The sequence below is a fragment of the Xenia sp. Carnegie-2017 genome, unplaced genomic scaffold (genome assembly GCF_021976095.1).
Source record: "Xenia sp. Carnegie-2017 unplaced genomic scaffold, XeniaSp_v1 HiC_scaffold_24, whole genome shotgun sequence".
Classification (NCBI taxonomy): Eukaryota; Metazoa; Cnidaria; class Anthozoa; order Malacalcyonacea; family Xeniidae; genus Xenia; species Xenia sp. Carnegie-2017.
Window position 1 is genome coordinate 6,862,785 of NW_025813487.1, and position 15,512 is coordinate 6,878,296.

Sequence of the window (15,512 nt, forward strand, 5' to 3'; positions counted from 1 at the left end):
AAGACAAGCCTTTTTATTTCTTAGAGACTTTGATGTTTCAAAGTTTAAACCCAATTTTGCTTAAAAATGTTTAAAGCTATTCTGAAGTTTTAATGCTAGTTTAGCTAGTGTAGATTTACATGATGTATATGCATATATCATACCTTTCAGTTCTTATGAGAAACATACAGTCAGTACATGAACATTAACCAGTAGAACCATGATGAGATATAAAGTGAATACATGAACATTAACCAGTAGAACCATGATGAGACACACAGGGAATACATAAACACTGAACCAATAGAACCATGATAAGATGACCTGGGAGTACATAAACTTTAACCAAGAGACAAATGGTAAAATTCACAGTGAACAAATCAAAATAAACCAAATAGTGCCATCAGATACAGTGTAACAGTGAGTACACATTCACACAATTTCAGCCAGAAGTCCCTGAAATGAGAAATGAGAACAGTAGTAAAACAAATTAAATATTTATGAAATATTAATAGTTAATGATCATAAACTATATATTTTAACAGTGCTATATATGTATAATAATATTTCAACAAAGTAAAGTATCACAACACTATAACTAGTTATATCCTGAGAAGTTCGCATCTCTAAGCACAAAATAGAGAATATCGAGAATACCAACATCCAAGAAAGACAATAATTAACCAATGCTCGCAAGCTAATAACATCAAAATATTTGAGACCTCCACTAATAATTCCGATACGGATGACGAATTCTTCTCAAAAGCCGAAGCACAAAGAAACCTTTGTACTATCCTCGATTCTTGGTACAAATAACCTGTTTACATTGAAACTAGTAATCATGCCGAGATTAACACGTTTACTCCTTACATTAAATATTCCCAAGGAAATTATGACGAGTCATTCCCTACGTTTAGAAAGATCCCACGCCACCTATCCGAATAATTTCGTACACGGATTCAACGCTTTTTTCATCTGTATTTGGGTGAAATCACAATACAATAATTATACACCAAAAAATGTGCAGTTTAAAAGAATGTACTGCAACTTTTTTACTCAAAAGTTAAACTTTTAGAATCTATAACAATGTGCAATTCGCACGTTTTCGAAGAGCCTAAATTGTATTGTTTAATGTAAAAATAAAATACATCAACGAGAAATATCCATTAGACAATGAAGTGCTACGAAATGTAGGTGGCAATTTTTATTGTATAATCGTTTTATAAACATTAAACGTATTATTTAAACATTGGTCGTTCACATTTCATTTCCTTGATGAACACTTTCAGCAACAAACAATGGTTTAAACATGTTAAATTATCAAAATTACCTAACAAACTGCTTTGCAGTAACACAGTGTTGGACTTCCATCTCCCACCTATCGTCTTCCAAACACGAGAACACGCCATAGAACACAATCATAAGTCCATAACCACAAGAGACACAAGTACTGTTCATTCTTTACGATGCTTGGTTGATTTCAGGAGTCATAATTACTGGACAGAATGTAGCAAAAACATGAGACGGAAATATGACAATAATATGCAATACACGAAATTGAACACTAATCCAATCTCTAACTAATATCTCGATACAGCCCAGGAATATACCACGCCATATACAAGCGTATATCTAAATTAAACAAAACTTAGCGAAGGTTGAGGTTTGATTTGGATGCTACAAGTCATCAGTCAGGAACGAAGAGTCGCGTAAGAACCCTTAGGCATGCGTATTTAGTCTTCGTAATCTGGTCGGTATGCATCGTAAAACGGGATGTAATTGGTTTGACACTGGTTTAACTGTCTCAAGCAGTGGACTCATAATCGGCTACAAAATATTTGCTGCCAGGAATATGAGAATCACTTATCCATACGTGTGCTATTCGCCATTTCCAAATTCCTCCTGAGCTAAGCTCGGAAGCTTATTTTATTTATGTTCATTGCTAACGTAATGTCCACTCTTAATCGAATGTGAACATGTAACTTGTTCTGACCAAATATTTTAGGCCTGAGTATTTCTAGATAGTTGATGTGCATCCTCGGTAGTCCTTTTGTCATTGTATGTCCCATACATTAGCTTGATGTGATATGCGTCTGTTGTAATGAAAATGTGACCTCATTCTTACATGTTACATTTTTGTAAGTTGCGACGTTGCTCCACTCTCCAAGTTAATTCTTTGTGAGCAAGATAGGGAAAGTATTGTCGTTTCGTTAAACTTTATCTTTTCCTTCTTTGAAGCAAGTGTTTCAAACTGATCATTGTTTTTGAAGTAAAGCAGGCCAGACATAACCCCAGTTCTTAAGATAATCGGAGACTAACTTCCCAACGACTCTAGCTAATCTACAAATTGTGATCGACTGCGTGTGCAACACTTCAGAGCAAAGCTTCTTGATCGTAAGAGCTTTCTCTTTGGTGATTTTATCAGTCATTGTTATTAAATTCAACACAAATCCTAGAATAACTATTTCTGTTTGAGGGATAAATGATGATTTCGCACGGTGAATGATGAATCCAAGCTCTGTTAATAACACTGTTGTGGTAGTTGAGTTCTCCACGCACTTAGGAGCGTGAAGAAGTGGAGAGTGAAGTCTGTGTTTTTTTGAGGGGTAGGGGGGTCAGAGCGTCAAATTTGCCACACAAAGTGGGCGTGGCATAATCTTGGTTTGGGCGTAGTTACTGAAAATATATTGAAATTTAGAAATTTGCCAGTAGATGACCAATTTTTGCGACAGAACGATTAAGTATTGGGTTAAGTATAAGTCCGATTCGAGATTACGTTTAAAAACATTGGTAAGATTTGTCGGCTGTATTCAATTGACATACCCATAATATAAGAAATGATAGTGGTATTTTTTGCCATACAGAAAAAATGGACAGATTTCCCTACTGAAAGTTTTCCACACTTCTTTGTGAATATTTTATGTGAGCTTGGCACTATATAAGAACCAAAAATTTTACATTTTGCTTTATTTCTGTCCGCTCTCTGATTATTTCCTGTTTCTCGGTTGTCCTCCAAGTGAAAGTGTTTTTTTTCCTTGAAAATACGCCCTGATTATAGTTGTTTTTAACAGAGAACATGGAAGAATATGATCTTTTCCCAGCTATATAAGGGCTAGCAAACATCGAATTAAGTTTGCTTGTTTCTTTAGAATCTCGCATTTTATATCGTCTCTAAAAAGCAAATTGCTTGTGTTTTCAGTATTATTACATGTGTTTGTCTAATAAGCTTTCAAAAATGGCTTCATCCTGGTGTGCCGTACGCAAGATATAGCATTATACACATAGTCTAAAAGGCGACAGAATCTACACAATTCATAAGAAGAAGTTTGGTTTACGGTTCGTCTATTTTCAGCATTTATTTTTAATTTTCGGTTTGCAAAAACAACATTTCATAAGATTTGTTGATTATTTGCCAAAGTAAGATTAGCTTTTTGATGTTTTTTCAGTGATGACTATATATCAGAATTTACAGTGATTGGGGCTATATTTAGAGCAGTTTGCTGGAAATATACATAGTGTAAGCAAAACAAATACACTATGTAATAGCATGTGCAAAATCTGAGCTCAACCAATCAAATCAATTAATAATTCCAAGAAAATGTGCAAAATCAAATTCCTTTAGTAGGAACGGTAATAAGTTCGGATCATAACAACAACGACGATAATAATTTTGAGAAGAAAAGCCATAAAATGATTTAAATAAAATTGTTATCCCTGCCTTTCACACTTCTTATGTGGAAAACATGTTTTGTACTTGTTGTTCAACAAAAGGCTCTGTTATTATTATAAACTATAATTTATTTATTTAAGCATAGGCATACTCTTAACAAACTTGTGCATTCACTTTCTCTTCTTTTATTTTACTGACATAGGATAACCCTGAAATGAACATTATGATCTTATATGAAGATACAATATTCCTTAAACATTATTTGGATGCACAAATCTTTGTAATAAATTTTACTGTACCCGAGTAATCAATTAGAGATGTTGTTTGAAGGAGTGAAGTCTACATATTATGATAACTGGCCCAGATCAGAGAGTGGTTTGAAAAGCAAAATCGAAAATCAATGTTCTTAATTTATTTTATATAAAAAATATTTACGAACTGAATATAACAGTTTTGCCAGAAAGAAAAATTTGAAACTGAAAAGATGCACAAGACAAAATAACATAAAATCTGTTCATGTATGATTCGAACATTTAAATTGCAAAAGTATGTACAATTTTAAAGTGTCAGTTTATCGTTTGTATTGACGTAATGTCCATCTCAGCTCATATCCTGCTGTCTCCGTAAGCAAAACAAAGAAATTGTTATAATGATGTCATGTCATTTTAGTGATTTCAAGTAAATAACGATATAAGTAATCGCAGCTTACTCTCATGAAATTACATAATTTTTTAATCAAACCTTACATACTCTTTCTTTAAGAATGCTTTTGCTCATTACAAAGTGTACCGACGACATTAATTTTCTTTTTGACTTTATATATTTGTTGCAACAGCCAATCACATTGCAGGAAAGACGGGGATTCCGTATGCTACTGATTTGTGAAACAGTTAACACCATGTATTGCAGCTGACTGATTGTAGGGAGGGGGGGCGGGGTGTGATATTAAAATGTTGAAATTTAAGAACGTTATTTTATAAATCATGTTGAATTTTGTCAAATCATTAGAGTTTGCTAAAGATTTTGTCAATTATATAGTTTGTGAAGAAAAATTCGGCAAGAAAAAAGAAAAACCTCAGCAATACAGCAAAAGTGCAACAATACAGTTAGCTCGGACAGTGGGTTTTCTGAGTCTCAACAGCCCCAGTCGTCCAATTTGGTATCATCTAATAACGACAACGAGTTTTCCCAAATTCACTCATCAAGCAGTTTTTTCCACTCACGAGTCATCGTCCAATTATTGCAGTGCTGACATAAACAATCACAACACAGAGCCATACACTCTACGATCGGTGGACACTCAATACTACGAAATGATTAATTTCACAGACCTTAACCCTAACCCTAACCCTAACCCTAACCCTAACCCTAACCCTAACCCTAACCCTAACCCTAAACCTAACCCTCACCCCAACCACAAACATAACCCTAACCCTCACCCCAACCATAACCCTAACCTAACCTAACCATAACCCTAACCTAACCCTAACCTAACCTAACCTAACCCTAACCCTAACCCTCACCCCAACCATAACCCTAACCCTAACCCTAACCCTAACCCTAACCCTAACCCTAACCCTAACCTTAACCCTGACCCTAATTGGGAAATTAATTGGTCGTCTGATGATGACGTGACACCTCGTGAATTGTGACAATTAATGTAACTATTGTCTTATAAGACATTTAAAATAGACGTGAAAAGAAACGAAGTAGTTTTTGTTGTGGTTTTGGGCCTGTAGTTCGTTAAAGGACGCACGCAACATAAAATTTAGATTGTTATTTTGTGCTTTACATAAAGGTATAGCTCCAAGTAATAGTTCACCAAAGTTTGAGACTCAAACGATAAATATTTTAGAAGATATGGAGGTTTAAAGTTGAAGCTTTACTGATAACGTATTGAAAATGCCCGACGAGCTAACGACGGCTACCGATTGGAAAAAGGTCGTTGTGACGTAATAGTTGACATTAGTTAAACTCGGTCAATTGCGCGCTTCGTTCAAAATATATTGGTAACTTCTTTGCCTGCATTAAGAACACGACAATTTAGCATTGAAAATATGGTTTATTGCGCCGCATTTAATTGTAAAAACGGTTCTTCTAAGAACCACCAAACGCAGCAAAAGGTTTCTTTTTTTCGTTTTCAGAAAACAAGCGAATGCGAGATGTTTGGATTGAAAAAACTTAAAAATTTGAAGCCAACAAAGAGCTCAAAATTGTGCTCGCAACATTTAGAGAATTTGTGCTTAGTGCAAATATTAACGTGAATAACGAACGTGAATAGCGAATGTTGGTATGTAGTTAAGCCAACTCAAACTTGTATTTCATATAAAACGAATTACAATCGTTTTCATGTAAACAAATATAAAAGTAGGTACGCTAAGTGTACTTGTGGGTAGCTCTAAATCAGAGTAAAATGATAAATTTATTAGTGCAATCGCAAACTTCTTTCGGCAAAGTGAAATAGAAATCATCAAGTTTCCAAAAACTACGAGAGGTTACCAGTATTTCATCAGTTGTCTAAGAGCTCATCGTATAATTGCAGCAACTTAAGGAGTCATTTAAATTAACATTTAACTTGGTTAAAAACTGATGAAGATAAGTTTATGAACTGTCTTTACATTATGAACATTGCTCTTTAGACTTTTTAATGAGCTGTCTTTGTAGTGTACGACTTATGAGCTATGGTGTATGAATAGCACTTGAACCGACTTCGTAGTTTAATTGCTTCCAAATAGAGTAACGTCATGATGGCTGTAGACACGTTACTCTTCTCACATAGTAGTCTACTGCGCAACTCCAAACTATAAAAGGGAGCTAACTTTGCCTCTTATCCGATAAAATAAAATTATACTAACAATTCGTAACATTAACACCAAATGCGCTTATATTAGAGAGATTTAGCAAACAGGACGTATCGCCTAAGACGTCGTGAAAATGACGTAAAGCGAGTAAATATTATTATTGCATGTAAAGCACAACAACAAAAGAACTCAATATCAAAATTAAAATCAAAGAACTTTTTCAAATTAATGTTGTCTTTCCATTTGACGTGAGCCGCCATGTTGGTTGATTAAAATGTTAACTTTACAAACAAAAAGTAAACTAGTCACAGAAATTTGACCAAAATACTTAAAATTCAAGATATTTCAAGCACCATTTTATAAATTAATGACTTTTCATGAACATTGAAGTGTTGTACAAACCTTGTTGAGCTAAGAATTAAAACAACTTCATGAATTCAGCCTTGTTTATACACAACAGCTCGCATTTCTCTAAAATTACATACATGAATGTACTAGCGTAATACGAACATGAGATGATTTTTTAAGAAATAATTCATGAACCATTCAACCCTTACCTGAACAAGAAGTCAAGTGTATACAATATTTTGCCATCGCTCGCCCTCAACCATAAACCATGCACATGTTCGTTAAAAATTCGATAAATTACTTTAGTAAAACATATCATCCAGATTTGTTAAACGACGTATTTTAATTCAACCGACATAAGTAAAGTTTTCCCGTAAATTAATCTTTACACAAATACTTATGGGAAGATGTCGTTTGTATTTGAGAAAAAACCCCAGCATAAAGTAAACATGAAGTACTGCCTGAGGCAGTGTTGCCATTCCTATTTTTTACATTTCACTATTTTGAGGAATGGTGAATACGTTTTACTAGTTTGCTTTCCATTTCAGTACGATGTTTGTACGGTTTGTTTAACATTGACCTGACGTGGGTTGCTAAATGTCAACTTCAAAGATAAACTGTTCATTCTTTATAAATAAAAAAATGAATACCAAAAAACAGTGTTGGATTAAACCCATGCAAGACAAGGGTTTCCACAGTTTTGAAACTAATGTCTTTGGGCTAGATAGCACGCGCTAACATGCCCGATTCATTTACACATAATTACATGCGCACTAAAATAATATTTTCATATAAGTGTCCTGTAGAGTACAATAAGATGTCTAAATTTCATTCATGGGGTTTTCTACCTAGTTAAAAAGACTATAATCTTTTCAGAAAGTCGTTTGACAATAATTTCTGTTTTAAGTATTGGAAAATGGGAAAGCTTTATAGAGGGATAAATACTTATGCACATCTCCAGCCCAGATGTGCATAAAGCATTTGCCATGGCGAAACCTTTTCGAAAGATTGCTAATACGATAATGAAGATGACCTTTTTCATGGCAGAAATTCATATGGTAGCATGTTCCAAATACAGCATTATGTCATCAACACATTGATATATATAAGGTCAGTCTGTGGTTTATGTCACGTAAATTTTCATTTCATCAACATTCAGGTATCAAGGCAAAAAAGTGGCCGCAACTGCGGCGTTTATTTTGTTAAGGGTTGCATAATTGTCGTGTAGAGATTGGCTATTGTTAAATATGTAAATAATGTAAACCAAGAAACACCAGTATGTGAAATTGTTAATACAACATCTAATTTTGTTGTATTTTAAGAATAAAAATACGTAAATGAAGATAGAAAACGTTAACAGTTTTTTAAAGAGCTTCTTTAACAGTCTGTCCCCAAATACCTAACTGTTAGTGGTGGGTATTAGGGAATTTTATCTAAAATAGAAAGTTTGTCTTTAGAACCAATGAAAAATGAAGCAAAATTGGGCAAATGGCAATGGCATACCCAGCTCAAAATTTGGGAGGGCTAACCATTTGCAAAAATTTATTCAGGCCCACTCTCATTTTAGCTCCCTCTTCTAATTAGCAAAATACAATAAACCTTGTAGAGGGCTAAATGGTTGAAATACAGTATTTGATAAATAGTTTATTAAGTTCTACAATACCTGATGGCAATATGATAGATGATTCCTAATGTATAGAGCGCAATTTCTATGATTATTTCCAGCAATACTCCATAGCTGCACTTGCAATTTTGGTTTGATACAATAACATGACACACATACTTCTGGCACTAACACACTGGAATTGAACAAAATAAGTCGATGGATAAGTCAACAAGTTAAGTTAATTAAACTAGTTAAGTCAGTGGATAATGTTCCAATCATCCAATCCACTAAAGCCACTATTTTAGACCGTCAGGTATACATTAATTCATCCCACACCATCATTAGCAATACCTCTAAAATCAAGCCCCTTCCTCATGAAACTACGATTTCCCGTGAAGCAAAACTACAATTACTACTACGTAAATTAAAGAAGAAAAACTCTATTAGCGAAAGATTCTTTCAAGAAATGTTTTCCAGTGGTTCGCAACCAGCTTGATTATATGGTCTTTCTAAACTCCATAAACTACTTAACCTTAATGACACACCTCCCATAAGACCCATATAGTATCTTCAATTAACTCATATAACTACAATCTTGATAAAGACCTCAGTTCACTACTCCTACCCCTCATAACTAACTACCATTCTGCTAAAGATTCTTTCGCCTTTGTTGATTATTTTTTATTCTTTAACACAAACTCTCCACATAAATCTAAGTTTTTTTTATTTCTTATGAAGTTGAAAGCCTTTTTACGAGCATACCACTCAACGAAACCAAAGATATTCTATTAGTATAGACTTAATCTTTACTAACAACCCCACATTGAAAATGAACAAAACAGAACTGAAAAAACATTTTGACGTCACTACCGCCCAGACTAATTTCTTATTTGAAGGCAAATACTATAACCAAATTGACGGCGTAAACCTTAGCGCCCATATTAGCTGACATTTTTATTGGTTTTCAAAAACGAAACTGGTTAATTAAATTACTACAACAACAAGCATGGGCGTCGTGTTGGATAAACTTTTTCAAAGAACTGGTTGCTATTGGGATTTTGGACACAAGCAAAAAAATGCAAGTCGAATGTCTTAGGTTTTTACTTATTAATGTAATGAAACAAATTCTTAATGACATTAAAAGTCGTGGAACAGTGATTACGCTCGTAGGTCACGGTACCATACAGCCCACGGTATACCCAACCAGCTGTTCTTTTTGCCCAAGTCTTTCTATGCATCCGATTACAAAAAGATTTATCTTCATCAGGACATTCTAGAGGTTGAGCACCATATTAACCTACCAAATGACGAAGAATCACGCACATATCAAGAATACTTTGGCTATATATTTTTGAATAACTCGGCTATACTAGAACTGGAGGATCCACAGAACTAGAGAGAAAGCCTGGTAGTAATTCAGAGATTAATAAGGAGCTGAGTAGCTATTGAACTTTTTTTGTTGGAACATGAACTAAAATATTACAGAACAAAAACTTTTTGTCTCACGTTGCATACAATGTATGTTGAATCTTTTTTCAAGGAGGAGTAAAAAAAATTAACAACATGATTTCCTATGCAGACGTCACAGTGGATTGGAACTCCCCACAATACTAAGGCTTGGCTTACATTGAAAAAATATTTGATTCATAAACAAATGCTACGATCTTTTGAGAACTATCAATGAGTTTATATTGCTTAATAATTATAGATATTCTTGAGATCAATGATTTTATATTGCTAAATGTTTATAGATGGTTAGTAGAGTCCTGAGAAAGTCAACTTGAATTTAAAGGTGACGACTGCTAAGGAAGTCAAAACGTCAGTAAATATCAATAACTGTAATAACGTTAATGGTTTAAGCCCGGACGTATCGTTATATGTTTCTAGATGTAGATCGTCATGGTTAGTAGAGTCCTGAGAAAGTTAAGTTGACAAAAAAGATGAAGACTGCTAAAGAAGTCCAAACGTCAGTAAACATCAGTAACTGTACTAACGTAAATGGTTTGAGCCCGGGCGTACCGTTACATGTTGTTAGATGTAGATCGTTATGCTTAGTAGAGTCCTGATTCGATTTCGCAGGTTAAAGACGTGTTTGGCAGGTTGTTAGTATAGATGCAAAACAGTAATGGTAAAAGGATGGCTCCTTGGGGGACTCCGTGACTGATGGTTAGCGGGTCAGACAAGGTAGAACCAATGCGAAGGGTTTGGGTGTGGTGTGAAAGATAGCTTTCAAACCACTTAACGGTGGCAGGTGATGCGCCAACGGATGTTAATTTCTTTAATAATCGTTGGTGGTTTATACTATCAAATGCTTTTGAGCGATCTAACAAAATCAGAACAGTAATCTTTTTGTTGTTCATCACCTTTCTTTAAGAGAGGGATAACTTCGGCTGCCTTTTAAGCATCGGGGAATGTGCAGGTCACAAGGGAACAATTTATTATTTCTGTGAGTGGAGACATGTCTTTCTTTTCCTTTAGATGACATTGTACGATTTATAATTTTCCAGAGGGATCGTGGGTTATTCTTATTTTCTTGTACCTCTTGGAAGGTGTAACTTCTCTCTGCTTCAGTAGGAACCCGTTTGACGATGTTTCGTGAGGCTTTATATTTTTCCCAATCCAGCGCGTCACGTGTCTGGAGGAATCGACGATGGAGGCTGTTTCTGCTATCCATGAGTTGTTTAATATCTCTGAAAACGAAAAGACAAGGGCGGTTGCGTGCCCTAATTGTTCTTACGGGTGCATGGGGACCAGGGTTAATTGCAATACGTCGTTGAAGATATTGAGTTGAGCATTCACATCTGTAGTGTCAAATATTGACAATAAGCGGGTGGAGTTTGTTGCCAGATCACCAGAAAACATAGTCGGGCTATAGTTTTTATAACTACGTACTGATATATAGTATGGAGGAGGAATTGGGGCTTTCACTTTGAGTTCGACGAATACAGCCATGTGGTCACTGATTGAAAGATTTATGATGCCGTTTTTAAGCACGAGAGAGGTCGAAGAAACAAGAATAACGTCTGGTGCAGTTTCTGTAGTGGCAGTGATCCTTGTAGGCGATTTAATGAGTTGTCGAAGGTTCATTTCTGATGCAAAGTTATTTAGTGCTTTAAATTCGAGGCGGCTCTTTTTAAAAACATCACAGTTGAGGTCGCCAAGAATAACGATAGGTTTATTGAGGGCGATAGATTGAAGGTAAGTTGGTTTCAGGTCATCCTTGAAGCAGTTTAGTGGGCAATCTTGAGGTCTATACGTCACACATACCACGATCGATTTCAATTTCTTAAGTTGTGCTCTCAGCCATAGCTGGTGAAAATTGCTGTCGGAAATATAGGGGTAATCTTTCAGAACTTTCGTTTTAAGTTCCGTACGGACATAGGCACATACACCTCCTCCACGTTTGTGTAAACGGTCTAGTCTGAAGACTTTGTAGTCGTCTAGTTTTATTTCCCCAGAGGTCACGCTGGTATTTAATCATGTCCCTGATATGGTGACAATGTCATATTTCTCGCTTTTTACTAGTTCCCGAAGTTTGATTAAATGAGCACTATTGCGGAGCAATTGAATATTCAGGTGAAAAATTGTCAGTCTGGGGCATGTTGAAATGCTTCCGTCCAGATTTCTTGAAGTTGAGATTGATTTTGGTTTCCTTTCTGTTTGTTTACATTGTTCCGTTCAAGTGATCGAAGGTTATGCAAATTTGTGGATCTCTGTTGTTTATATAGCATCAGGTTTCGGCTTTGTAATACTGTAGAAATTCTGAAGATTTTGTTACGGTTTGATAGTCCAAAACGTCCTCCTCTGCTGCGTATGATATTTTGGTTTTTGAGAACACTATGAAGATAATCGGAGATCGGATATTTTGACCTCAGGTTTAACAACTCGTTTCTTGAATATCTTATTCTTCCAGTCGCATGGGAATTTCAATCCAAACATGGAATTTCTGTTTTCCTGGGTTTTTTTGGGTTTCAGGGCATGGATTCACCTTGATATCTATATGTGCCGTTAGGTCAACTAAGAAAGTACGTTCTAGGAGGGCTAGGGTAACATAGCCATGTATCGTTGACTTTGAAATCGGAGATGGAAGGTTCGTGCTGGATTCTCCTTTTAAATGCTTGATTGCTGTCTTGAAAGTCGTAGCATAATTTTGAGTAAAATATCTCCTTTGGCGTTGTGTTTGTTGAGGAAGACCAGTTTTGTTGTACCCAAAGGAGTCTTGATAGTAGTTAAAAATCATTATAAATCCACATTAAGTTTATAAAATAGCATTCGAATAAAATTTTGTAGAGCCACTTTGTGTGATAAGCTACCATCATGGCGCATGCATTCCAATTTTAACCAATTTAGGCCAACTGTTCCTTTTTCAGTCCCAGACACACTCGCCTCCACACACCTGTCCTTTGCATCACCTTTCCTAACATACAGACTGTCATGTTGCAATCTAATGGAATAAAAATAAATTACACCAACAGTAACTAAGATGACGCTCGCTGAGCGTTTCCTCGCTTTTCTGTGAGATCTTTGCAGATGCTCGATGCGTTCCTTAAAGAGTGAGTGTCAACCATCATGCATAGCGCACGTAAGCAGCCATTTTCGAAGCACATTAGCTAGATATTTTTCAATGCAGTTTCACCTCTTACTGTTTGTTTTGAATGATGTTACACCTTTAACGCGTTGCTAGGAAACAATATTCCTGTTTGCAACAACGCTTTCCAACAGGTTCACCCACTTTACAACAACCTATATTAATGTAGGTTGTAGGAAAAAGCACGATTCGCACAAATATAAGGTACATTTTTGAAAAATCCCCTTGTCGTTTGTAGAGGCGATAGAAACACCGCGAAATTTTTGTTTACACTCAATAACAAGCTTGGTAACTAGCTGACATGCATTAATCTGCACATTATTATTGTTACAGACTTCTAATTGCATCAAGTGTCGGCGATAAATATGAAAGACGTCAAATGTTCTTTTTATTTTGCTTTCGTTTCTTTATCTTGTTCAAATTCTTTGTTCGCACAAATATTGTTAGAATTTGAAGAATTGCTAAAGAGAAATGCTAATGAAGAGTTTCATAAACGTTTGAGTTAATGTTTACAATCTTAAAATAGTGTTAACTGTGCTATTATATAGAACAATTTGAAACTTTGGAAATCAGTTCTTCTACCAGGTATCTTAAGTAGAAGCAGTTTCGTTCATCTTTCTATTTGGGAACGAGTATTTAGATACGATGGCAGATGCGCATAAAAGTGGCGGTGATAATGATAAAATAGAACATAAAGCTATCTTGTTGTATTTAAAAGACGCTAAAATAAATTTACGTTATCATTCGCTAAAGGCCCTTATCGACAGTATCGACTTCCTTGAACGAGGATTTGTTGAACTTCTTAAATGCAATGACGAAGTGACAAATTCTGAGTCGAGAGAACTTATGAAAACAAATCTCAGTGGCATGGAGCATAAAGTTTGGAGTGCAATGGAAAAGTTAATTAATACATTCGAAAGTTTAAAAACTGGCTCAAAAAGCTTCGACGTTGCAAAGGAACAATTTCAAAAAGCCCGTGAAAAAGCAACTGAAGCCTTCAGCAGCATAGGCTCAAAATTGTGTGACAGAATATTTGCTGTAACAATCATGGTCGTGGCGCAAATTTTGGAAAGCTTTTATTACCCAGAGAAAGCCGACGACTTGTGTTTATTTTACGTGAAAAGGCTGCATGAAATGAATGACGTTCGTGAAATATTCTCTGCTCACATTAATGGAGGCTTTCGATCGAAATTCACAAAATTCAGACGAATTGAGAACATAAAATCAGTGATGTCTCTTAACTGTAAATTGTATCAGTTCATAGTAAAGATCAGAGGCAACCATTATCATACAGACAATTGGCCAACAATTCAACTTCGACAAGGAAAAGTGTTCAATCCAATTTTTCATAAAATTTTTACTACAACTTCTTCTGATAAAGAATTGACTTTTCACAAGAATTCAAAGTTCAGTGTAAACAGAGATGGTGACTTCGTTTTATGTAGCAGTCACAAAGATACGAAGACAAATGCTGAAACGGCTATCGCCAATTCATTTTATAAACAGAGGGAAAAAGCCGTTAAAGTTTCACTGGATGAGCCTGTTTCAGTGAGTGTGAATGAAGAACGTTCAATACACGTTCCAATGAGCGTTCCACCTTCGTTGGATTATTCTTTTTGTTAAAACGGAAAGAGTATACAGAGTATGTTCCGCGTAAACAAAGTACAGACAGTATTGAAAATTTGACAAGACTATAAAACTCTATAATATTCAGTGAGCATATTATAGAAAGTGTATAAACATGTGTCCTTCAGGCTATCACCATGATAAAATGGTGACTTCTGCACTTGGAACACAGGATCTACGGTACATATATATATATATATATTCGCTATTCTGCACGCTATTCTGCTACAAAGTTGAAATCAATATTAGCTTATTGTTACACATTCCTTGTTAACTCTATTCAATCTTTCACAATTGTAAATCAAGTTAAGTTAAAGTCATTCACAGGTATTCCTATTTGCCAGATGTACTAATAATAGATTATTCACCATATAGTAAAGTATAGTTCAGCCGTTCATGGTGTTTTCACTGTTATAAAGCGAATCATTTACTATACTTAAACATTGTACGCTATATAATTATACTGTCCATTTTCTTCATATCGCATGCAAAGAACGGCAGGACCACTTGGATGAGCTTTAAGTTCAAGGTGTCTTTCAGGAATTGAAAATATCAATGTTTTCTGCTTTTTAGTGTCATCATAAGTCCAAAAATCCCCTGATATACCCATAATTAGAAGTTTGTCAATACCAAAGTGAAATGTAAGATCGAAAATATCTATTTCAAGAAGTACAGATGAATTCAGAGAACCTTTCATTGAGTAAACGTATATTGACTTATTTCCAGCCAGTATGATTTTTTCTTTGCTAGTAAGACTCATTGCGTGAACTTCGGATTCTGGAATAAATTCCTTCTTTAATCTTCCGTTGCTGTTGAGAACAAAAACCTTTGATTTAGACTTTCGCAATACCACTAAATGATTGTTTACATTTTTCACACAGCAGTGAAAATCAT

At 35.2% G+C, this 15,512-nt stretch overlaps 1 protein-coding gene across 1 annotated transcript; it reads left to right on the top strand.

The window, feature by feature from the left end:
* The first annotated feature begins 12,071 nt into the window (after positions 1–12,071).
* Positions 12,072–15,032, top strand: LOC124451465. The gene is made up of 2 exons (XM_047002092.1): positions 12,072–12,494; positions 13,541–15,032. The coding sequence occupies exon 2, from the start codon at positions 13,638–13,640 to the stop codon at positions 14,613–14,615; it is 978 nt and encodes a 325-aa protein (XP_046858048.1). The 5' UTR covers positions 12,072–12,494; positions 13,541–13,637; the 3' UTR covers positions 14,616–15,032.
* Positions 15,033–15,512: the final 480 nt, after the last annotated feature.